General features: G+C 43.6%; 1 protein-coding gene across 10 annotated transcripts in view; it reads right to left on the bottom strand.

The window, feature by feature from the left end:
• The window catches only part of LOC147573482 (uncharacterized), an 86,929-nt gene that overhangs the window by 5,992 nt on the left and 55,678 nt on the right, over nt 1-25,259 (bottom strand). For 4 of the 10 annotated variants that reach the window (XM_086689488.1, XM_086689493.1, XM_086689490.1 and 1 more), the window contains exons 3-9: nt 21,854-21,934; nt 19,238-19,320; nt 18,961-19,087; nt 14,661-14,860; nt 11,453-11,728; nt 10,102-10,296; nt 7,550-7,700 (exon numbers count right to left, since the gene is read on the bottom strand). In XM_086689488.1, coding sequence (XP_086545614.1) covers nt 7,550-7,700; nt 10,102-10,296; nt 11,453-11,728; nt 14,661-14,860; nt 18,961-19,087; nt 19,238-19,320; nt 21,854-21,934 — 1,113 coding nt within the window. Of the gene's footprint in view, nt 1-3,469; nt 4,241-7,549; nt 7,701-8,504; nt 8,698-10,101; nt 10,297-11,452; nt 11,729-14,660; nt 14,861-18,960; nt 19,088-19,237; nt 19,321-21,853; nt 21,935-25,259 lie in introns of those variants that run through there. The other 6 variants (XM_086689489.1, XM_086689496.1, XM_086689494.1 and 3 more) reach the window with 3 other exon arrangements.

The following is a 25,259-nucleotide window of genomic DNA, read 5'->3' as shown; positions in this document are numbered from 1 at the left end:
GATGCCTTGAGGTAAAGGGGAAAAGGTTTCTTTTTAAAGCTGTGGAAGGAAAAAAAAAAAACCATGCATAGGGTACAGCCAACACAGAGACACACGAGGAATGATGGCCATGTGACAACAGAGGCGGGGGGGGGGGGAGGGGGGGTGCTTCTACAAGCCATATGGGATAAATCACCAAAGATCCCTGGCAAACGCCAAGAGCTAGAAGAATCAGGAAAGGGTTCCCCCGGACAGGTTTCAGCAGGAAGCAAGGCCTGGCTGACACTTTGATGTCACACTTCTAGCCTCCAGAACTGTGGGACAATTTCTGTTGTTTTAAGCCACCCCGTTTGTGGCACTTTGTTACTACAGGTGGTGCTCAGAAACACAGAGAAAAAAAGCCTTTCTAAGTCTTCACTAGCCTGTTCCCGAAACATAAACAGTGAAAAAGAAAAAGGTGCTCCACGTCCTTAGTCATCAAGGAAACGCAAACTAAAACAAAAATGACAAACATTTCATGCTCGTGGAAAGACTGACGGGACCAAAAGCGGGGCAGGGTGTGGAGACACCAGAGCTCTCAGACACTGCTGGCAGCTTTATCAAATGGTGGTGCCACTTTGGCAATTCTTATTAAATTCAACAATTCTGTCCCTAGGTATTTACCCAAGAGAAATGAAAATGTATGTCTACAAAAGGACCTGAATAAGCAATCTTATAATAGCCAAAACCTGGAAACAACCCCAAAGTCTATCATCAGGGGAACGGATAGCCTGTGGTATATCCATACGATGACCTTCCCTATAGCAACAAAAAGGAACAATCTATGCACTCAGGCAACAATAAGGGTGAACTTCTACAGCATTCTAAGAAGCAAAATAAGATAGTCTCCATAAAATATATACTGCAGGATTCCACTTAAAAACATTTTTTTTAATGTTTATTTATTTTTGAGACAGAGACAGAGTGTGAGTGGGGGAGGAGCAGAGAGAGAGGGAGACACAGATCCAAAGCAGGCTCCAGGCTCTGAGCTGTCAGTACAGAGCCCGATGTGGGGCTCAAACCCACGAACCATGAGATCATGATCTGAGCCGAAGTTGGACGCTTCCGACTGAGCCACCCAGGTGCTCTCCCCCCGTTTTTTAAAAAATTTTTTAATGTTTATTTATTTTTGAGAGAGAGACAAGAGTGTGAGTGGGGGAGGAACAGAGAGAGAGAGACACAGAATCCGAAGCAGTGGATTCCACTTTTTAAAAATAAATATGCATTAAAAATTTTATTTAAATCACTATTAAAGAGGCAACCAGTAAAGTGTCACAACCAGTTTAAAGAACAATGCAAGCAAAGTCACACTTTTATTTTTATTTTTTAAGTAATCTCTCCACCCAACATGGGGCTTGAACTCACAAACACAAGATCAAGAGTCATATACTCCACCAACTGAGCCAGCTAGGCGCCCCCAAAGTCACATTTTTAAATCAGAAGTATTGAAATGAATGTACAAATCAAAACAAAACTGAACTCTTCTATACTGGAGAAGGGAAGTCAATAAAACCTCCACTGAAAAGAGTTTATTTGCATATCTATAAAAATTATCTTTAATCTTTTTTGTTGTTGAGGTATAAAGCACATACATTATTATTTGTTTCAGGTGTACAACACAATTGAGTATTTGTATATATTGTGAAATGATCACCACAATAAATATATACAATTCCATTTACATAACCTATAAAAACAGACAAAACTAAGGTGATAGAAGTCAGAAAGGGCTGGCGGGAGGAAGGGGAATGCCTGGAATATTCTGAAGTGACAGAAATGTCTATACCTTCTTTTGGGCGCTGGAACCTTGGTTTGTACAATTTTTTAAAATTCAGTAAACTGAACACTTAAGATGTTATACTTCAATTAAAAAGAAGGGACGGAGCTCCTGGGTGGCTCAGTTGGTTAAGCATCTGACTTCGGCTCAGGTCATGATCTCGTGGTTCGTGAGTTCAAGCCCCATGTCGGGGTCTCTGCTGTCAGCATGGAGCCCACCTCGGATCCTCTGTTTCCCTCTCCCTCTCTCCCTCTCTCTCTCTCAAAATAAACTTAAAAAAAAGGGGGGGGGAGGGCCCAATATAGTAATTGAATCAGGCAAGAATCATCAGTGGACACTAAAACAATTAGGTCAAAGTTGTTGGGGAACAGGTATTTGCTTGATGCCAAAGTATCAAGCCTCAAGGGAGAAACCTACCTGCTCCAAGGCAGTAACCACCTCACCTTAAGGGACCAAGCACAGCAGCATTCCCAGCAGGACAACTGTTACGTGCCTTCTGATGCAATGCAATAGGAATTAGCACCATCTGTGAAATATGCTTGCCAAAATATAGGACTTGAATCTAATCAAGCCTCTAGACCAAACTTCTAGCATACAGAAAATATAAGGAATAGAAGAACAGTTACATGATGCCCTGAAGAAACAATCAGACAAATGCAGAAAAAGGTAAGTGGCTTAGATTCAAAGTCAGTATCACTGGAGGCGGCGGGGGGGGGGGGGGGGGGGGGTATTCTAGATTAAAATAAACTAAGCACACATAAAAACCAAATGCAGGAGGCGCCTGGGTGGCTCAATCAGTTAAGCATCCCATGATTCTTGAATTTGGCTCAGGTCATGATCTCAGGGATCAAGTCCTGGTATCAGGCTGTGCGCTGAGGATGGAGCCTGCTTCAGATTCTCTCTCTCCCTCTCTCTGTGCCCTGCTTCCCCCTCCCCACCCCCCACAGCTCATGTAGTCTCTCTCAAAAATAAAAACTAAAATAAAATAAAAACGAAATGCGGCGCCTGGATGGGCAGTCGATAAAGCAGGAGACTCTTGGAATCATGAGTTCAAGCCCCACATTGGGCATAAAGCTTGCTTAATTTTTAAAAAGGCGGAGAGAGGGGTGCTTGGGTGGCTCATTTAGGTGTCTGACTTCAGCTCAGGTCATGATCTCACAGTTTGTGAGTTCAAGCACTGCATCAGGCTCTCTGTCAGTGTGGAGCCTGCTTTGGATCCTCTGTCCCCCTTTCTCTCTGACCCGCCCCACTTGCGCTCTCTATCTCTCTCTCAAAAAGTAAACTTCAAAAAAAAAAATAAATAAAATTGGGGGCAGATTATTTAAAAAAATGCAATATACAAACCAATTAAATCCTGGCTTTTAAAAAAGGCCACGAAAGGGGTGCCTGGCTGGCTCAGTCAATGGAGTGTACAACTCTTTATCTCAGGGTTATAGGTTTCAGCCCCACATTGGGTAAAATAAAATCTTAAAAAAAAAAAAAAAGTCATAAAAGCTTCTGGGGGACAAACGAGAAAATTCAAATCAGGAAACCAGATATTAGATATTATAGAATTATTAATTTTTAAGGTGTGAAACTTTATCATAATTATATAGGAGAACATTCCCAGTTTTAGAGATGTATGCTACAGGCTTAAGTATTTAAAGGTAGGGTGTCATGAACTCTGCAACTTACTTTCATGGTTGAGAAAAAAAATTTATTTACACAGACATATGCACAACTTAAGAAATGGCAGAATGTGAACAATTCTTGATACAGAGTATATGGGTGTTCATTGTACTCGTCATTCAAATTTTCTATACATTTAAATTTTCATTAAAAAAAAACTGGAACATAATAAAGTTAAAGGAGTATAAATGCAATGTGGTACCCAAAATAGTTCCTGAAACAGAAAAATGACATTAGCTGAAAAGCTGCTAAAACAAAAGTCTATAATACAGTTAACATTATTGTACTAATGCAAATTTCCCAGTAAAGGTACCATGGTTATATAAGATGTTAACATTAGGGGAAACTGGATAAAGGGAACTCACTGTACTGTCTTCGGGAATTTTCTGTAAATCTAAAATTATTCCAAAATAACAAGTCCTTAAAAAGTGGCAACCAGTATGTAAAAGCTAGAAGTTTTTATTATATTTTAATATGTATATAATCAAACAACTTTGAGATCCAGTATCTGTAACAATGATCTTCCACAAACCTCCAGTTTGGAACAAAGAACCTCCAAACATGAAACACGTTGCCAGGGACCGTGTACTAGACAGAAGGGAAACACGTTCGCACCCACTGCCTGGACACCAGGATCAGACAGGGACCCGGTCCTCCAAGGAGGGCGAAGCTGCCATCTGGGCCGCAGCCACCTTGTTTTCCTAGCCCCAGGGAGCTTTCCTTAGTTCAGCAAAGACGTGGATTGAGCTGCCTGCCTGAGCAGCACTGACTGGAGATCTATAAAGAGGAGGGACATGACAGCATCAGTATGTGTCCCTCTTCCTGGTCTGCAGAGCCCCCAGGTGACTGACGCCTTCCAGCCACACCCACCTCTGCAGGAAGAGTCTGACCTAGCTGCAGCCCCAGCAGACAGACATATGTGTAATTCTTGGGGCGTCTTAAAAGCTGTTCATTAGGGGCGCCTGGGTGGCTCAGTCAGTTAAGCATCCAACTTTTGCTCAGGTTATGACCTCCCAATTCATGAGTTTAAGCCCCGTGTCAGGCTCTGTGCTGACAGCTCAGAGCCTGCAGCCTACTTCCTATTCTGTCTCCCTCTCTCTGCCCTTCCCCCACCTTAAAAAATAAATAAACATTAAAAAAAAAAAAAAGCTGTTCATTCATATTATCTCATTTAATCCTGGCACCTGGTGCTAGCCCTCATCTTACAAAGGGCTAGAAGACACCTAGTCCCATCCCCACCTGTGCTGTTATAAACACTTCACCCAAAGGTCCCTCTCGATCAGCAGGAGACCTGGGTGCCTCTCCCTTTCAGGTACCCTAATACCTGACTTCCGCCAAGGCTGCCCGCATTGACCACAGCCACTCTTTCCTCAAAATCTCTGCAGCCCTTACACTGTGACTAGAAGGATGTGGTTGAAATCCAAGCAAAAGTCTACGACCTTTTGGATCGTGTGGTGAGTGAGAACACAGAGTGTGGAGCTTCACGGCTGGTGTGCAGTCGCCACTCCATCACGTACCACTATGTGACCTCATCCAGGCTAATCACCCTCTGAGCCTTGGGTGACTCATGTAGAAAACAGATAATCTCACTATTAGCCCACAAGGTTACTTGAAGACTAAATGAAATTACCTCAACGCCTGGGACACAACAGGAATTCAATACATGGTAACTATTACGGTTATACCTTGCAATGGCATGCTTCCTGTTTTCCTTTTTGTTTTTTTATAAACTTTTTCTCCAGGGCACCTGGGTGGCTCAGTCGGTTAAAGCAGCTGACTTCAGCTCAGGTCATAATTTCACAGTTCATGAGTTCAAGCCCCCGCATCCGGCTCTCTGCTGTCAGCGTGCAGCCTGCTTTGGATTCTCTGTCCCCCACCCCCCACCTCTCTCTGCCCCTCCCCTGCTCGCTCTCAAATAAATAAGCATTAAAAAATATATACATTAAAAAAATGTTTTCTCTAACTATTAGTCCTGGAATTTGGGGATGAGCCGGCCTTCAGAAGCCAAAGAGGGCCATCTTAGGGGTAAAGAAAATTCTCGAAATTTCCCTAAATGTGGTCTGTCAGATGAGGAACTTCAGAATTAGACAGATTGTCTGGGTTCCCAGAAGGGTGGGAATCACTGACCTATGTCTATTCCATGTCTTGCCACCATTTTATAAAGATCTATCCTTTATACCACAACCACACCAATGTATATCTTGCAGAGCCATGTTTGACTAAAACACAGAGGACTGAAACTTATTTTTTTTTAAGTATACTCTACCCCCAACGTGGGGCTCAAACTCACAACCCTGAGTTCAAGAGTCCCATGCTCTATCAACTGAAACAGCCAGGTGACCCAAGGATTAAAACTTTAAAATGGCAGGGGCGCTGGGTGGCTCAGTCGGTTGAGAGTCCACCTTCGGCTCAGGTCACGATCTCATGGTTCGTGAGTTGGAGCCCTGCACTGGGATCTGTGCTGACAGCTGAGAGCCTGGAGCCTGCTTTAGATTCTGTGTCTCCCTCTCTCTCTGCCCTTCCCCTGCTTCTGCTCTCTCTCTCTTAAAAACAAATGTGAAAAAAAATTTTTTAAATGGCAGTACGTTTCAAGAAAAATGTTTCTTGCAGGGCACCTGGGTGGCTCAGTTGGTTAAGCATCTGACTCTTGATCTTGGCTCAGGTCATGATATCAGTCTGTGAGTTCGAGCCCCGTGTCGGGCTCTGCACTGGCAGCAGGGAGCCTTCTTGGGATTCTGTCTCTCCTCCTCTCTGCCCCTCCCCTGCTCATGCTGTCTCTCTCTCAAAATAAATAAATAAACTTAAAAAAAAGGGGGGGGAAAGAAAAATGTCTCTTTTATAAAGAACAAAGAGGGACAAAGGCTTGTTTTCCTAAGACCTGGGGCTTCAGCACCAAATCTCAGGAGAGAACTCAAACATAACAGTGAACTAAGAGGAACTCTGGGCAGCGCCTTTACTTAGGCTTGATAAGCCTGAATGACTAGAAATGAAGTCAGCAAAATGCCTCCTTGGCTGCCTTCCACCTAAGCCAGAGTGCATCTCAGCTCTTACCACCACCTTTGGGCCTTAGTGGGGTTGGGGGCAACTTGAGGGCCTCTGGCCTCATGTCTCCCAGCCATACAGGAGGGAAGGCAGCATCAGAGAAGAGCTGGCCAGGCCTGCACTGAGAAGGAAGACAGAGAAAAAGCCGTTCTTCCCATGCAGCCTCTGGGCTGGGTATCAATCAGTCAGTACCTTAAATATGACCGGTCAGGTTCCTGTCCTTCTGCCAGGCAGCAGAGAGGCTGTGCGTCTCCTTGAGCCAAGCAGAAACAAAGCGCACACCTCTGAACGATGTCAGGGATACTCAGGCGCACAATTACACGACACTCAACCTCATTAGAAGATACTCCCTTTGCCAGCTTCTTGTAATCCTTCTGAATAGTCATAGTCAAGGACAGTTTCTAGTAGTGCTGGTGTCCCATTAACACCTCTCTGACCCTTAGTAATCTCCTTTCTTAATGTTTATTTATTTTTGACAGAGAGAGAGAGAGAGAGAGAGAGAGAGAGAGAGAGAGGTGGAACATGAGCGGGGGAGGGGCATAGAGAGACGGAGACACAGAATCAGAAACAGGCTCCAGGCTCTGAGCCGTCAGCACAGAGCCCGACGCGGGGCTCGAACTCACAGACCACGAGACCATGACCTGAGCCAGAGTCGGACGCTCAACCGACTGAACCACCCAGGCACCCCAGGTAATCTCCTTTCTTAACCACAGAGCAAGTCTTAAGCGTAGAGACTGAGACAGGCATTAGTTTCTAGCAGGAATTTAGTGACACTCTTTTGCCTCTTGACATGTCCAATAGCCTAGAACTATTCTGACCATTACAGTAGCCACTAGCCGCATGTGACTACTATGTAATTATACATGACTACAGTCATTTAAATTAATTAAAATCAAACAAAATTAAAAATTCAGTTCCTCAGTCTTACCAGCCACACTTTAATAGCCACATGTGGCCACACGGCTGTAGAACACTTCCTCTGTCGCAGAAAGTTCCCACCGGACAGCATGACCCCAGCATGCAACTCACAGCTCACCTGCCTACTCACCTGGCGGTGGTGCTAGAAGGCCTGGTTTCTCCCCAAGTAGTGGGCGCTTCGCACGCTTGGGATGGGGGCATCGCAAAGGAACAGGTCTCCTGGAGGGGGCTGCTGGAAGCAGGGGAGGGACAAACAGACCTTTGGGGTTGACCAATCCTGCAGAGCACAGACACCAAAATATAAACAGGAAGGTACAGGGTGAACCTGGTTCCAGCTGCTCTTCCCACAGGGACTTTTCCTTAATCATTAGAAAGGGCCGGAGGATGGAGCACCTGCCACACACACAAACCTCAGCTCCTCCGAGCTCTACCAAGTCCTCTCTGGGACCAGACTGTGCCTCAGTGGTTGTGCAGGGGTCAGCAAACTAGTGTCTGGGGGTCAAATCCAGCCTGCTGTATGTTTTGGTAAAAACTGTGAGCTGAGATAGTTTTCTCATTTTTAAATGGTTATATAAGTATGTACATAATATCCTTGATTTTTGCTTCTTGGCCTGCACTAAATATAACCTATAACACTAAAAATAACCTATTTCTATCTGGCCCTTTAAGATGTTTGCAAACCAGGGGCGCCTGGGTGGCTCAGTCGGTTAAGCGACCGACTTCAGCTCAGGTCGTGATCTCACAGTCCATGAGTTCAAGTCCCACATCGGGCTCTGTGCTGACAGCTCAGAGCCTGGAACCTGCTTCGGATTCTGTGTCTCCCTCTCTCTCTGCCCCTCCCCTGCTCATGCTCTGTCTCTCTCTGTCTCAAAAATAAATAAAAACATTTAAAAAAAAATAAAGAAAGAAGTTTGCAAACCCGTAGTCTAGTCCACGCGTGTCTTGACATCCTGGTCCTCTACCCTCACCTTTTCACAAGTGGGTTTAGTTTCAAATGTTCTGTTTTGACACTTGGAATATATTTTCTCAAACATCCGAAGCAGTGAGGTTCACAGGTCATAAAGGCAGATCTATAACGTACCTGAAGCACTCTGTTCCTGAGGATCGAACATCCATCCGCCCAGAACACTGGCCCGGACACAGTCACAGGGATCTAACATATGGTCTAGCACCCTGTCTCTTCTCTCTTGGGCAGTTGGTCTGCCTTGCCCAGTCCTCACCCTGTCAAACAGGGCTTTTTTTTCCACAGTTCACACCAAACCATTTCTGAGGGTCTGAAAGAATTTTGTTTTGAAACTTCTGGCAAGGATGAGAAGCAATTCAGAGCAAAAGATCTCCTCCTAAGCCCTTCCTTCTCTTAATTCACTCGCTTCTCACAGGAGCCAGGTGGTAAGAATGCCCAGAGGTGGACCAGGGGCTGGCCGAGGCACAGGGAGGCATGGTGAGAGTAGCAGAAGGAAAGAAGGAACAAACACAGGACAGCAAGAAAGCCCAGGCTGTGTCAGGAATGAAGAACACCTAAAACTATACTCTCAATCATCCTGAAGGTTGCCAGGTCAGAAAGGGAGGGGTGCACAGAAATATTCATCCCTAGGGGCTGTGGATCTTCAACAGAGACTGACTTTGCCAGTAACAGATGTACATGAGTACCGCTACCAAAGCAAGAGGGCACATTCCCTCTATTCTGAGCCATAATAATACTCAAGGTGGAATAATACTATGCTTGTAAGAAAAATCTGGGGCTAAAATAATCCCTGCTCACATAAAAGACCAAAGCAATATTTGACTCATGCCCAAATGCATCCCAGGTCCAAGTTTTATTCGAGGCCCAAGAGAAAAGCCACCGTTCCACAGACTTCTCTGCCAACTTTGTCTTTAACATGGCAGACTTTCATCCATTCTTTCCCTGCTGCCACTGCTAACACACAAGGAGAACACGAGAGGAGACAAAAGCATCCAAACATGAGGAACAGAGAAGGAAGTGACTAATTAGAGGTAGCTGCATCCCAGGTGCCTGCAGAGGAGTTAAAACTCTTTATCTTCAAGAAACAGGAAAGGCTCAGACACTCGGGGCCCCAGGAGCCAGGGCCAGACACTGGGCTTGACTGGAAGTCTGTACCCCAAGTGGCTAGTCCCACACCCCGTGTCCTCCCAGAGGAAGAGATGCACGTCTGATGAACGTGCTTGAGCAGCAGGATCCAGTTCGGCCAGAAGTTAGTCAACTGTGGGGCTTTTCGGTTATGAAAGCCAGTCAGGTCTCCTTGTTTGAAGCTAACTGAGTTAGGTCCCTGTCACTTACGATGGAAAAAGTCCACAGTAATACAACCTCATTTTAGGCAGATGTCAGATACTATTTAGCACCAAGGGCTCAGAAAAGCCTCGAAAACACTATGGAATTCAGAGTGCTTCTTAAGAGAACTGCGTGTAAGCCATTCTAAATGTGGCCACCAACCCTGACAAGAGAGCTCCCTGTGTTAAAACTTGAACTTCGGCAACTCATTCAAGAGGAATTGCATCCACTGAAGCCCCAGGTGTCTCCCCCAGGCCTCTGAAATCTTAACACTCAGACTATGACAACAAACATGGCAATGGCTCTAAGCTGTCCTGCGCTCACAGGGCGATGCCTGGAAAGGCAGCAGAGCTACTGCTATCTCTTATTCCTAGAGGGATGCACTGACCTGGTAGTGAAAGGAGGGCCCCTCCTGGTCTGTCCCCTAACAACGGGGGCCTGGCAGGAAAGGGGGGATGAGGGCCTGAGAAGGATCCCTTTCCAGGGGTTGGAAGAAGTGGAGGCGGCTTGCCCACCACTGGGGTATTCCTGCCTTGAAATGAGGGATGATCACTGCCAGCCAAAGACTTGGGCGTCTCAAAGCCTGGAAAAATGAAGAAAACAAGTGGTCACCAGAAGTCTGCTACAGAGGCTAGCAAGCTACACAAAGAACACTCCGGGAATTTAAGGAAGACCTTCGCTTGCCCTGATTGAGAGGTTTCTACGATCAAAGAGAAGCAGGATGTTAACTAGACTCACTGTGATCCTTAGACAATATATACAAATATCAAATCACTATGTGTACACCTGAAAGTAACAGAACATTAATATGCTTCTGTCAATCAATTAATCAATTACATAGGCACCCAGGGGAAAAAAAAAAACCTATTGTGTTATAAGTTTATGAGCCCCCCCACCCCTGAGAAAGCACAATAAAAAATGTACAAAAGTAAAATACATTGTGAATTTTATAAGACGAAGGATTTCTTTAAAGTTTTAACATGGTCCTAGAACCTCAGCTGTGTTTTCCCACAGGGGACACGTGGTTATTATCTTCTTCTCGTACTTAACTCAAAACAAGTAAACTGGGGGCACCTGGTTGGCTCAATTGGTTGGGTGTCCGACTTTGGCTTAGGTCATGATTTCACAGTTTGTCAGTTTGAGCCCCACGTCAGGCTCTGTGCCGACAGTTCAGAGTCTGGAGCCTGCTTATATGTCTCTCTCTCTCCCTGCCCCTCCCTCACTCATACTCTGTCTCTCTCTCAAAAATAAATAAACATTAAAAAAAAATTTTAAAAACAACAACTAAAAAGTCCCCATTTTAAGGAGTTTGGCTCATAACTGAAATGCACTTTACAATCTTCAAGATTAGGAACTGCTTCTTCGTGTTTACCATACACTTAATAATAACCTACAAATGTCTCAGTTAACAAGCTGAAACTTCGAATCACAAAAGTAAACCAACAGAGAAGAGAATTATTTCCCACATGTCCACCTATATAGAGGTCATCCTATTTATATATTAAAAATCTGATACAAAAGGAAATTTAGCTTGAGAAAAAGCATGTTAGCCTGTAAAAGTTAAACATTAACATAGTGTAATTCCTATGCGGAACAAGTTCATATCAGACACCTTTATGTTACAGAGGTATATTCTCTCAATTAAATTAAAAAGTTCCTAGTTTTTTTCACATAGCAATTTGCAGAAAAGGATTTTCTGGGGTTTAAAATGGGGAAGGGGGAGAGACAATGCCAAATACCTTTCAGTTGCCCTTTCCTGGTCTTCAGGTAGTCAATGAGCAGGTTTAACTCATTCCCACGCAAATGCTTTCCCTCAGTCAACAGGAAGACAAGGTGCTGAATGCCCAAAGGGACAGAGTAGCTGGGAAGGTGCTCCCGAGCCAAGAAGTCGTCCAGGAGATCTCCAGCCCGCAGAGCAATTCCAGCATGTTCCTGCTGCTCCCGTTTAGAGAAATATCTCCTGTATTCTTTAGCTACCAGCACCAGGGCATCTTCCAGAGGCATATGACGATGTACTGAGGACAAGAAAGAGCCGGCTTTACATCAAATGGCTGCCCTGATTTCGTTTAAAATCAGAAAATAACGTTAATCCAACTACATGTCGTCTAAACTGTGTCAGCTTTCAGTACGATGTGGTTGCCTATCGATCCGACGGTCTGGGACCCTCGGCAGCAGGTGCCTGGTCAGATTTCAAAATCAAACATTACATTCTATTTCAAAATTATAACATGTGTCGCTTGGTTTACCATTTCCACACAAACCCTCTTTTCACAATTGGACAGCTTCATGCTACGCTGATGAGAGAGAGAGAGACAGACAGAAGGAAAGAGAGAGCAAACAGGTGCCATGTGTATCAATGGGAATTCATAACGCTAAGCAAATCTAAAAAAAAAGACAGGATGTAACTTCAACCACTGCTGGCTACTAGGAAGGTTTAAGGGCAAAAAAATCCTAGAAGTGAAGGTGTCTGATTTGGTTTCAGTGATCAGGGTGGATGACTTGAGAGGAGTGTGATCCACAGAAGAAACAAGTAGAAGCAGAGAACAGAGCCTTTAGAGAGGAGAGCAAGTGTGAAATGGGGCTGCTGGTTTTCACTGCAAACCTTTTAGTGTTTATCTTTTAACTCTGTGTATGTAACACTTTGATAAAAGGCAGACAGACAGACACAGACAGACCTGCGGTGCAGGGCTTCTAGGCTCTGCCACTGTAGCCTGGGGAGAAACTCACCATCGTCTATGTGGTTCTGCAGTCTGGCTCAGGCCCATGGGATCTTAAATCATGTTAAAAGCCTTTCCAGGTCAGGTCACATATATATCACATATAAAATAAGTTCTAGATACCAGGAATGGCTTTTAATGGCTACAGTCAATGCATAGGTGTTTTCTGATCTCTCCTAGGTTTACCTATGGAGAATACGACTTCTTCAAAGTTTAATTTTAGATGGAAGGCCCCACCCTGTCTTGCCACGTATCACCAACTTCTGAAAAATTTAGGGCCCAAGGGGCACTACAGAGCTACAATGGAGATTATGGTATTTGGCTAAATCCTAAGCAGTGTTTATGAAGGTTACATTTAGGACGAGATATGAATACATATTTGCCTTCACGTGCTAAAGTTTCATTGTCTGTCTTAAATGTTTGTCTCGGCACAGGAGCAGCTCCAAGGGCTTCTGAATAACGGCTACACGTGAGGTATAAAACAAACTGTCAGCTCTAAAGCAATGTGAAAGAGAGGCCAGCAAAGACTAATTTTGCTAAAACAGATGTAGCTTATAAGAGAAAACAGAGTGTTCTTTTTACATATCATCTGAGTTCAATAATTAAATCCATGGATAGGAAATGAAATATGAACCTATTAATACTATTGTGGACATGGGGAAAGAAACCCTTCTCTGAATGTGTAACATGGTAAAAATAGATCACATGCTTTTTAAGTAGTGCTAGCTTTGTAAAAGTGTTTTCGTATCCGACCAATGATTCAACCTACTTACTTTAGTGAGGATTTCCTAAACCATCTTGCATGAACATAACACATGTGATTAGTCCTCTACACAACCTATTCAGATCAAGCCGTTCCCCACTCCCACCCCTCGGAGATGGGGATTCGTAATTTTCCGAACCTAAGTGTGGTTTAGTCTTATTATTTGTTTAACATAAATTAGACATTTTCTATGTTTAAAAAAACCATAGTGGGAACAGTATTCTGCAAGAGCTGGCTAGGTGGGTGTGGGTTGCAACACAGCATAAAAGTAAATGGAATGGTCAGAAAAAAAGACGTCCTAGCAGCCTCAAAACTATGGGAAGCCGAGTATTCCTCACTGTTGTTTTTTCAGACTCAACATTACAGCTGGATTTTAGGACACCAATCTGACACCGACTTCTCTGAAGGCTCCAAAGTCACAGGCAGGATATAAATCCAGCTCCCATACTCCACTAGGTCTCTGCCGAGGAGAAAGGTCTCCTGACTTAGCAGTGAAAACCCTACGCTGCTATGGGGACACAGCTGGGATGGGAGAAGCCTGCCCGGCTGCTGCTCACCTGGGCACAGGAAGGAAGCAGGGTTGACAGTGCCTAGCACACATGAGGAACTCAGTAAGTGAGTGTGGACTGCACAGAATGGTGCCAAGAGCTTCTAGAAAGACGAGGACTAGAGCACCTAGGCTCGTCTGGATCTGACTCCAGAGAAGCTGCCAAGGGGCCCTTCACAAGGCAGATGCCTCTCTGGGAGCAGCAGCTCTGACCAGGAGGGAAAGGTGAGGGTGGTCTAGGATGCGTGCATCTGCCTAAGTCTATGTGTTTTAGGGAGGAAAAGAGAGTTCATTTTTGTGCACTCTCATGAGCCTAAGAATAAAGAAATGTTTGAGATATCACAGGAAAGGCAGAATCAGCAGAAAAGTAGTCTAAGAGAATGCACAGGACGATAAACATAACATCTTTTAGACTTACCATTGAGCATAGAAAAGACGGTGGTAAGATTTGGTCAAAAAGTTTTACGGAAGACAACTGACTTGTGGGGGTGCCTGGGTGGCTCAGTAGGTTAAACGTCTGAATCTTAATTTCAGCTTAGGTCATGATCTCACGGTTCATGGGCTTGAGCCCCATTGCTTTGGGATTCCCCCTCTCCCTCTGTCCCTCACCTGCTCGCGCGCTCTCTCTCTCAAAATAAATAAACATTAAAAAAAGAGAGAGAGAATTGACTTTTTACACAATATTTGCACAATATATCCTGACAAGTAAGGAGCAATGAAGATGATTTAAGTTTCAATCACCTCTGATACACAGGAGAGTATTTTGTGATACCTATTCAAGTCACTTTTTCCTCAACTAGATCCAGTTTAGTTACCGACAAATGTGAACCTTCAAAGTGTACCAGCATACAAAGAAAAACTATTATATTTTTAAAGCAGGATCTATTTTAAGTGATAGTTCTAGATTAAGCTTAACTTACTTTTGATAGACTCATCAAGTATAATAACGGTGCAAGAGGAAAGTTCTACATTAGACTGTTCGACAAGAATGCAAAACGGGGACCCATCATCTTTAACTTCCTGGAGTGCTCGCGTAAGACTCGATTCCGAGGAGAGGTGAATCATTTCCACCATAAGGCCATGATCCTGCAACTGATGACCTATGCCTGTTGCGTAGGCCCTTAAAAACAAACAAAACGTCACACACACAAGAAACAGGTAGGTTATTTTCAATCAAACAAAAGGGAAAAAAAAAAATACGTCACCAAGCAGGTGTTCCATAGATATTTTGATGACAAATTTAAGTAAGTGAAGTGTAAGATACTATATTTTTACTGAACTTGGATAAGTGAAGTGAAAGATGCTGTAGTTTTTCAAAAATCATGCATGCTGTACAACTTGTTTTCATTCTTAGGCACACTGAAAACAACCAATAGTACATTATCTGTCTGATGGGATCAGTTAAGAGAACTGGAGGCAACTCTACCCAAAGGAAACTTTCCTTTCCGAAAATGTGGTGTCCTCAGATGGTTGACTATGTACAGAATTTTATAAAGAAAGCTAAGTATGTCAAAGTCGTGTTTTTGTATGACATGATACACTGCATACACACCACAAATGTGGTCAGCATTTTTCAAAATGGAATCGTTCCAGAGTTATTTGATGAAGTCATTTCAATTTAAAGTACATGAAAGAAAATTTAGGATTTATTGTAAAGAAGAGATAAGACTATTATCTTCAGAAAAATAACAGAATGCTCATTTACAATTAGTTCCTGGGACAGACCAGTATTTCTTAAGATCACTACCACTGAGACAACTCCTTGCTGAAGAGTAAACAGATGAGGGGTGCCTGGCTGGCTCAGATGGTGGAATATGTGACACTTGATCATGAGGTTTGAGCCCCACATTGGGGGTAGAGTTTACTTAAATAAATAAGCAAATAAACAAACAAATAAATGCATGTATACAACAAATAAATGCATGGCAAAGAAAAAAAAAGAGAGAATAAATGGATAATGCTGGAGTTAACCATCTCAGTTAATATCAACCATCCCATAACCAACCTGGGATCAAACCCCAGAGTCATCTCATCTCCCATTTTCTCAGCCTCAGTCTTCAAGTCATAAAGAATCTACCCCAGACCTCTCCTTCAGGTTTATGCTTCCCTTGTGCCCAATACTTGCTCAGAAACCTGAATAGAGGGGTGCCTGGGTGGCTCAGTCGGTTGAACACCTGACTCTTAATTTCTGCTCAGGTCATGATCTCACAGGAGTGAGACTGAGCCCTGCGTCAGACCCCTGGTTGAGTGTGGAGCCTGCTTGGGATTCTCTCTCTCTCCCTCTGCCCCTCCCCACAGCTTGTGCGCTTGGTTGAGTGCTCTCTCTCTCTCTAAAAAAATCAAAATTAATAAAAATTTAAAGACTAAAAAAAAAGAGAAAGAAACCTGAATGAAAACTTAGAAACCGCAAATGACACTAATCCCTGAAACCAACGACCCTGCAATGGTAGTATACTCCTCCTCTTACGTATCCTCTGCTTAAAGCAGGAACAACTCTTAACATACCCCATCTTCCACTTGTTATTTAAGCACGTTTTATCTTATTAGGCTGCATGAGGTAGAAAAGAGGAATTGCCACTTAATTATCTGTATGTTCCTCACTGTGCTTTAGCACAGAGTTTTACATAGAACAGGTACACATTAAATGCATGTTCTGTGAATTAAAAATTAAAATGAGGGGCTCCCGGGTGGCTCAGTCGGTTAAGCGTCTGACTCTTGATTTCAGCTCAGGTCATGTCATGGTTCATGAGTTCAAGCCCCACATCGGGTTCTGCACTGATAGTGTGGAGCCTGCTTGGGCTTCTCTCTCTCCCTCTCCCTCTCCCTCTTCCTCTCTCCCTCTGCCTTTCTCACTACCCCTCCCCTCCTCACACTGTCTCTGTCTTTCTGAAAATAAATAAACTTTAAAAAATTAAAAAACAATTAAAATGATGGCAGGAAAAAATGCTTTCCAGGCGATTTAGGAGAGTATAAATGATTGTAGAAAGTAAATTCAAGAGGAAAACAAAAAAAACAAGACATGGTTCATATTTACAGAGTGAGAGCCTATGAGTTAAAACTATCACAACAATAACTCATGCTGGAGGGTATCGTTTGAAAATTAATTACTGTTTTGGAGTATAAAAGAATGAATTTAGCCAACCAATATATCACTGCAAATCTTTCTAACATCAGAGTGACAACAGAGCAGGCAGTGTGGCCTAGTTCTCGGACTCCCTGGCAGATGCAGCCTGCGTGCGGCCGAGGAGTCCCTAAGCTGCACCCACTGAGGGTCCTAATCCATGGCTAGCTGCCAGAACTGCAGAATGCCGGGCGGAGGAGCGGTTTCTGAATACCACCCCAGATGGAGGGGGAAAAGAAAAGCAATCTCGAGGACTCCTCTCCACCACACGGTGCCGCACTCCAATCAACACCCAGCAGGCCTGGCTCTGAAGACGGGAGAGCAGCAAGGGCATCCGGGTTCGGGAGTCGAACGGCGCTGGAGCCCACAATTCTGAAAACGGTACAAGGCGCTACAGGTCAGACATGACGCTTGCTACAAGTTCCGAGAAAACTGATTTAGTCAAAGATTAACGCAGTTTCCCTGGCTGATCCAAACTATTGTACCACAGTTGCTAAATGTTGAGGGAAAACCAAGCTACTGTGCATGCTGAGCTCTTACTGCCTCTTGTTCAAAACTGGTTTGAATTACCAGATGATCAGCTTAATCCAGGGCATGTCTGGTTGTCTTTCAATTATTAAAGGGAAATCCTATAATTTTCTAATGTAAAAGGAACTGGCGTCTCCCACCCTCCCCATGCTATGACTGACCTCACTTCTTCCAGGATGCTGTCCCTCAAGATCCAACCCAAATACCCTCCAAACGAGATGAAGCTGTAAGTTTGCTTTCACAAACTTCACCAGTAAAGATGCTATATCTACAAATAAGTTAGATTTCTGTAAAGCAGATATCACAGAATAAGCAAGAATTCTGAGTTATTTTAAGATTGCCAATTTTCTCATAAAGAAAACCAATGCTGCCTTATGCTGAGTTATGTTTTGTGCATGCCTGGTCTCCTGGTCAGGAATGATTAGTTATCATGTCTGGGGTGTGCAGTTTCACTCACTCAGTACCTAGCCTGGAGTTAAGTGTGTATGCTTCCAACCAATCATTTGTCTACATGCTCCTTGCCAAGCACTACGAAACCCGACATAATCCAGAGACACAATTATCATCACACACTAAGTCCCCTGTCTGCCTTCAAGTGCCAGCCAATGGTGCACAAGGTCAGGGCACTACACGGACCCAAAGGACAAGCTGGAGAGAGCCAAGAGAGCAGGTGACCAGGCCACAACTGCGCTTAAGTGGGCTGCCTGAGTTACAGGTATTAGGTGGCCTACACAAGTAACAAGTGTTAGTTGGCCTGCATGAGTTTCAGGTGGAGAAGAAGGATAAGGCATCCCACATTGAAGGAAAAACAGCAAGGATGCAGGTTGAAAGGAATTCAACAAGCAGCTAAGAAATGAGGAACCCTTGTCTGAAATTTCAGTGAGGCCAATTTGTGGCATCCTACACTAGACTGTCTGTGCCCCAAGGCAAACGTTTGTCTGTTATGTTCATTAAAGTATCCCCAGAGCCTAGAATAGCGCCTGGCACACGGGACCCAGCCCTGAAAATAGCCTTGGTTTTTTTGTTTTTGTTTTTTTTTCCTGATTATAAAATTGATAGATACTCATTATAGAAAAGTCAAGCAATACAGAAAACTGAGTAAGACAGTCATTGTCAGAAACCTCCCCATCCAGATGCCTCTGTCACCAGTTTGGTAAACCCAGCAGCACATTCTTGTAATTCATAGAGCAGTGTTCTAGCGACATTTTGAAAGTCTTTCAACTCTCAGTGACTTATGTATTGTAAGGCTGACTACTTAATAATTCCATTTGTTTTTTTTTTGTTTTGTTTTGTTTTTTTAAATTTTTTTTTTCAACGTTTATTTTTGGGACAGAGAGAGACAGAGCATGAACGGGGGAGGGGCAGAGAGAGAGGGAGACACAGAATTGGAAACAGGCTCCAGGCTCTGAGCCATCAGCCCAGAGCCCGACGCGGAGCTCGAACTCACGGACCGCGAGATCGTGACCTGGCTGAAGTCGGACGCTTAACCGACTGCGCCACCCAGGCGCCCCCTTAATAATTCCATTTGTACACATTCTCATTCGACAGGATAAAAAGAAATAAATACACACCTCTGTTCATTGTTGATAGAAACAATAACGCAATCTGAAGGCCTCTCTTGATCACGGGCTTTCTGAACCACTTGATAAAAGTGCTGGAAAAGCTCTTCTTTCCATGTGTTCCTGCCGCTGGCATCCCCTAAAAAATATTGACATATTCATGTTTTCGCAAGGGCAAAGGCAATCACTGAAGGTTCTCAGGGTTTTTTACAAAAGTGGAAGTGAATGGCAACCCCTCTAGAAGGAACAGATGAGGAAAAGAGAAGTAGCTTCTCAGCAAGACTCTTACCTAACTGAGTGGACTGGTATCGCTCATGGTTCTCTTCATTCCTTTTTGAATAATCAGCCACATTCTGCCATAATTCTTTAATGCTATTGGATGAATGAAAATAGAATAGTTTGTGCAAACGTAGTTTCCCTCTATGAGTGTGTCCCCAAAAGCCAAAAAAAATAAATACCAGGCCACCTAGCACAATCCATATGCACCAAAATAAAGGCTGTGTCTACACAGAGGTAAAAAGTCACTCAATAATCTGTGCTCATTTTAGAACACTGTGAGTTTCTGGGATTTTTCTGCTCCCTCCCATTCACTTCCTCTTGCCTGTTATGATGAAAAGTACTATATGGAGCCACCGATCTTTGTCAAGTCAGACCTATACAGAAAAGAGACAGACTTAGACTTCAAGGTGTTTATTTTAAAGGAGAAGAGATCATTTTACCAGATGTGTGTATCCTTTGAGGTGCTTATCTCTGAAGGTCTTCATTGGATATGGGTAAAAAAATGAGTCAACAAGATCTGCTCACTTTACTCCTAAACAGTCTATGGCTCCTGTGAGCAAGCTATTTTCCCATGCTAAAGGCATGCAAAATAGTGCACAGATGCTGGGTAATCTATTAGCCATCTAAAGTAGTCCCCTTTGCTGTGATTTAACAGAAGAAAGGGGGAATTCGGTGCACTCTACACCCTAAATCAGGCATTTTTACTGCGGCTCTCCAGTATCCAGACACCAATGTGTCTGTCCACAAGGAATGTCCTGCCAGGGAGAGAACCACCTCGGCAGGCAGCAATTAGTTCCTTTCTCACCAGGGGCATCATGCCGCATGGCAAAGCAGCCATGGAACACGCTCAGTCGAACCATGACTATTCAGCAAGCTGCCAGCAAACGTCAATCCCTTTGCTCTGCCCCTGTACGATTTTCATTCAGGTTCTTGTCCACATCCAATTTCCTGACACAGCAGAGACGTAGCTCCAGACTTTTAGAGGCAAAGCTTTTGCTTGAATCCATGCCTCTCCTACTGCTTGAGAATCCTGAGCTAGACAAGAATGTTTCCTCCCCTCAAGCAGGCTTTATCTTTGTGTACTATCTCTGACAAACACTAACCATTGACTCCAGAGGCCATTTCTTAAGCTGCCTGCTTTCTCCAACCCTTGCTAGGGTGTGTTCTTGCTGGCTTTCCCTCAAACTTCATACACTTTCTTTTAACGAAGTGGTATGTAAACCGCCCACCGCCACGCTAAGTAATTAGACGGGGTTGGGGAGTGCCCCAGAAGCTGGTACGTGGCCATCCAGGAAAAGCAGTATGATGTTGAAATTTGCAACTGCCTAGGTAGGAGTCTCAGTGCTGTCACTTACTAATTGGGTAAGCTTGAACGCGTTACTTAACACCATCATGTCTCAGTTTCCCCACCTGTAAAATGGGGCTATTAGAACCTACCTGGAAGCACTGCTATGAAGATTAAATGAGTTAATGCAGGTAAATCCCTTAGAACAGTGTCTGATGCAGAGCAGGCCCTCAATAGATGTGAGCTACTATCACCCATTTCTCCTGTCAGGTTTCCTTCACACCAGAGCTAAGAAAACCAGTCCTTCCAAAGATCACCTACCAGTGCAAGTATTCTGAGCCTCACTGTCAGGAAATGTTACCTGAGAGAGACTGACCCCCATTAATAGTCACTCCTGAATTCTACACTTCCAAGCGCTTCCGCAGTCGAGGAAGGCATTTTTCAATTTTGAATTATTAATCTAATCTGACACAAATCTCATCTTTAATGCAGGCAAGAGAGAGGCCCTGTCAAGGTTCATACATATAAAAATCAATTCAAATACAGTTCAAGGAAAACTGCTTTTACCAAAACTACAGAGGTAGCTCCAAAGCGAAAATCCTGAAGTGCCATGTTGATTTACCTACTTAGTTACTTAGAGAATCCACAGCTGAATATAAAAGACACAGGAAACTAAGTAAGACCACCTTCAAAACTGGTTTACATACTTTGGAATACTACACAGTGGTCAAAAACAACGAGGATGAATAATCCTCCCTCACATACTGTTATGTGAAAGAAACAAACTCCGGAACAATATAGCACTGTGAGCCATTTCAGGTTAAAAATAAGGGGGAAAAAGCCGGGGAGGGTTCTGAAAGGGATTTTCACTTTTTACTATCAAACACTTTTACATCTGTTTATCTATTCCTTGGGGGGGGGGGGGGGGGGATAAGCCATTTTTATGTGACTTTATATTATACGAGAATACTGATTCATCTCATAATAAAGTAAATTTCCATATTCGGAGCACGGTTAGATGGTAGCACAAAAAAGGTGGGGCGGTGTGGAAGAAGGGAGTGGAGGGTCAGCCAGTCACCCAAATGGGGCTCCCCTGAGTGGCTCAGGTGCCCGAGTCCCATCAGCCTGCAGGTCTATTTTAGTTACTAGAGTCCAAACGACTATGGAGAGGGAGAAGTTAAAGCAGAATGGCTTAATATGATCAAGCTGACCTGAGGGACTTCCCAAAAAGCAAATATTAATAGCATCAATTTTAACAAACACATAAGTCTGCACAGTAAGAACACATCTAAATTACTACTAAAGCTTTTAGCAAATTGAGCCACAACAATAAAACTTTACCTTAGCATGTCTTCACCCTCCTCTAAGTAGCCCTCTTGGGGAGAATAAGAAGTCGGCAGCAAAGGTTTATACGGCTTGCTGCTAAAAAACCAACAAAGACAAAATTACACTTAAGAAGAAATTATTTCCCATAGCCCACACATTAGTTTCCACAGTCCTGGTACACTCAGAGGTGATTAAATCTTCAGTTAAACTGGATTTCAAAAACTCAAACAATGCTTTCCTCAAGACTTTTTTTTTTTTCCCCAGAGCCTCTATTCTAGTTTGTAATGCTTATTTCTATTTTTGTCTAGTTTGTTTGCACAACTGCTTTTCCAGAGTGGACCACTGAAGGCACAGTTCTGTCACAAGACCATTATAAATTTACCAGCAGAAAGGGGCTTCAACATAATGAATGTGATTTGCCCCAGTGAACTGAATTAAAACTAAAAACAAAAAAAAACAACAACAAAAAAGTAAGAATGTAATGTTGGTGGTGTTTGGTAATTAAAAAAAAAATCTCTGTGGGTTTTTTTTTTTTTTTTTTTTTAAGATTCTCTTTGGTAGATGTTCCCACCAACATCACCATAAATTTTCATGAATTATCTGCCACCTTTAATGTATCTGGCACTAATTCCACAATGGTGCTTATGAAAGAACATGCTTAAATGATTTGTGTGCATCAATTCTAAGTACTAAAGGTCCTCTATTAAGACCACTGTTATGTTTACATACCAAACGCATTTGACACACGTCGACACTGTCCCCCTCATTTAAAAGTCATGTGGTTAACAAATAACATAAATCTAAATCTAAGACAAAAATAAGGGGCAAAACCTAAGAAGAAAATGCCTGTTCCCAATTGTTAGCTGAAAGAAACAAGGGGCTAAACAAGATTTAACTATTATGAATTTGGACCGAGAGGGTTAAAGAGTTATTAGAAAGCTTTCCTTTTCCAAAAAGGATCAGGAGCACAGATGCTCCACTCGACCCTCTTCTCAATGATCCTAGCCAAGTTTGAAGGCCATGAGAAGGAATAAGCAGATGGTTCAATGTGAGTAAGTCAAAAGGAAGTTGCATTTGCCTTATTCGGCTTCCTAGCAACTAGACTGAATGATGCCAAGAAAGCCAGCCGGCTCTAAGGAGAAACGCTGCAGGACACTTGGAACCCAGCGGTCGGGCAGGGGAGAGAAGCCCCCCAGACACCCTCACCTGGCAAAACAAATCCAGTGCCTACTGACACCCACATTTCCCGCCTCACTGGGACCATCCCCTCCCCTTGCAGTTCCCACCCCAGCCTATCCCGGCCACACTAATGCCAACCACTTGACTACCAGGACAACCTTTCAAACTCCAGTAACATCAGATGAGCAGTCTGGCCCAGCCATCAAAGAATAACTTCCCACTTCTCCATGGGAGGGAAGGCCCCAAGCACTCAACGCACCTCAGCCAGCTGGACAAAGGATTCCGCAGGCCAAAAGGCCTGCGCTCAAACACTGAAGCCCAAGCATAGAGAGGCAGACGCGTACGCTGGCTGGGATCCCAGAGGCCTGAGAAACATCCGTCCCAGAGCCACGGTATGTTCCTTTTCTCCTCCTTAAAAACATCCCCTAAGTAGCGTGGAAGCTGGGGGTTCCCAAATGGACTGCTTAAAGGAATCACACTCAGGAAGGAATTTTCTTTGTGTAAGCACATAAACAGGCATGTGAAATATATTCACAATACAATGGCCAAAGGAAGGCTTGGATGTTATTAAATATGGCAAGGTTACACCAAGTCCTGGCAATGCCACTGTATTTCGCCATCTCCTCACGGCCTCCCGCTAATTGGTGGCACCCATTAAAACTTCAATTCCTCTCCTACTCAGTGAGTAGAAGGTCAAATAGAAAATGGAACTTCTAATTACACATATATCTTGGGAAATGAATACAGTTTCCAACATGCTCAACGAAGATGCTTTCAAATGCATTATATTTGAGCCTTATAACAACCACACAAGCTGGATAATGTCAACCTCCCTACACTTTTTAGAAACAGATGAGAAAACTGAGAGTCAGGCTACATGACTTGCCACACACAGCTAAGCAATAAAGTCCAAATTCAAACCCAGGTGTGTCTGACACTAAAACCCAGGCTCCCTCTAATATCCCATAGCCCAGAAACTCTGGGATTAACCCAGGAGGTCTGCAAGTAAACAAAACAAGACAAAACAAAAACAAACAGCAATAAAAGAAGGACAAATATAAGGGACAAAGATATTAAGTCATTCTATATTTTTATGGAAAGTAAATTCATGTAAGCATAAAAAATTCTCATTCGAGAACATAACAAATATGGCAGAGGGTTCCACAGTGACACGGCTGATTTCTTTCCTTTCCATGCCTCTCCTGGCCATGTCCCAGCAGGCCATCCAGGTCTACCTTTGGATGGACCACCTAAGTAAGAGCAAAGACTGACGTGGAAGAACCAGAATTCTCATACGCCAATAGTCCGAAAGCAAAATGGTATAATCCCTTCAGAAAATCATCTGGCAGCTTTTTAAAAAGTGAAACACATAATCCAGCCAGTCCATTCCTAGACCCGATAAAAATGAAAGCACATGTCTACATAAAAACTTGTGTATGAATGTTCACAGCATCTTCGTTTGTGATAGCCCAAAATGGGAAATGTCCAACAAGAGGATGGGAAAACAAACTGTGTATCCATAGTCTTAGCCTGCTTAGGCCACTGTAGCAAAACACCATCAGCTGGATGGCTAAAACCACAGAAATTTATTCATCAGAGTCCTGGAGGCTGGAAGTCTAGGACCAGAATGTCAGCATGGTCCAGGCCTAGTGAGAGTTCTCTTCCTGGCTTACTGGGGCCACCTCCTTGCTATGTCCTCAAATAGCCCTGCCTCAGTGCATACACATGGAGAGAGAGATCACTATTCCTCTTTTTTTTTAATGTTTATTTATGGGGGAGGGGGGGGGCAGAGAAAGAGGGAACCACAGAATCCGAAGCAGGCTCCAGGCTCCGAGCTGTCAGCACAGAGCCTGATATGGAGCTTGAACTCACAAACCACGGGCTTGAGCTCACAAGCTGTGAGATCATGACTTGAGCTGAAGTCAGACACCCAACCCACTGAGCCACCCAAGCACCCCCACTATTCCTCTTCCTTTATAAGGCCAACAAACCTACCAGATTAGGACCCCACCCTTTTGACCTCATTTAACCTTAATCAGCTCCTAAAAGCCCTATCTCCAAATACAGTCAAGTTGGGGGTTAGGGCTTCAATGTATGATTATAGGGAACACAGTCCATAGCACCATAAAATGGAATACTAATCATCAACAAAGAAATGATATACTGATCCGCCCACAGATATGGATGTATCTAAAAATAATTATTCTGAAAGAAACAAAAAAAAAAAAGAAACCAGAAACTT

This window comes from Puma concolor, chromosome E2 (assembly GCF_028749965.1).
Source record: "Puma concolor isolate L17-30 chromosome E2, mPumCon1.1.hap2, whole genome shotgun sequence".
In the NCBI taxonomy this organism is placed as follows: domain Eukaryota; kingdom Metazoa; phylum Chordata; class Mammalia; order Carnivora; family Felidae; genus Puma; species Puma concolor.
Note: the sequence above shows the minus strand (reverse complement) of the source record. Positions and strands in the feature narration are given on the sequence as shown.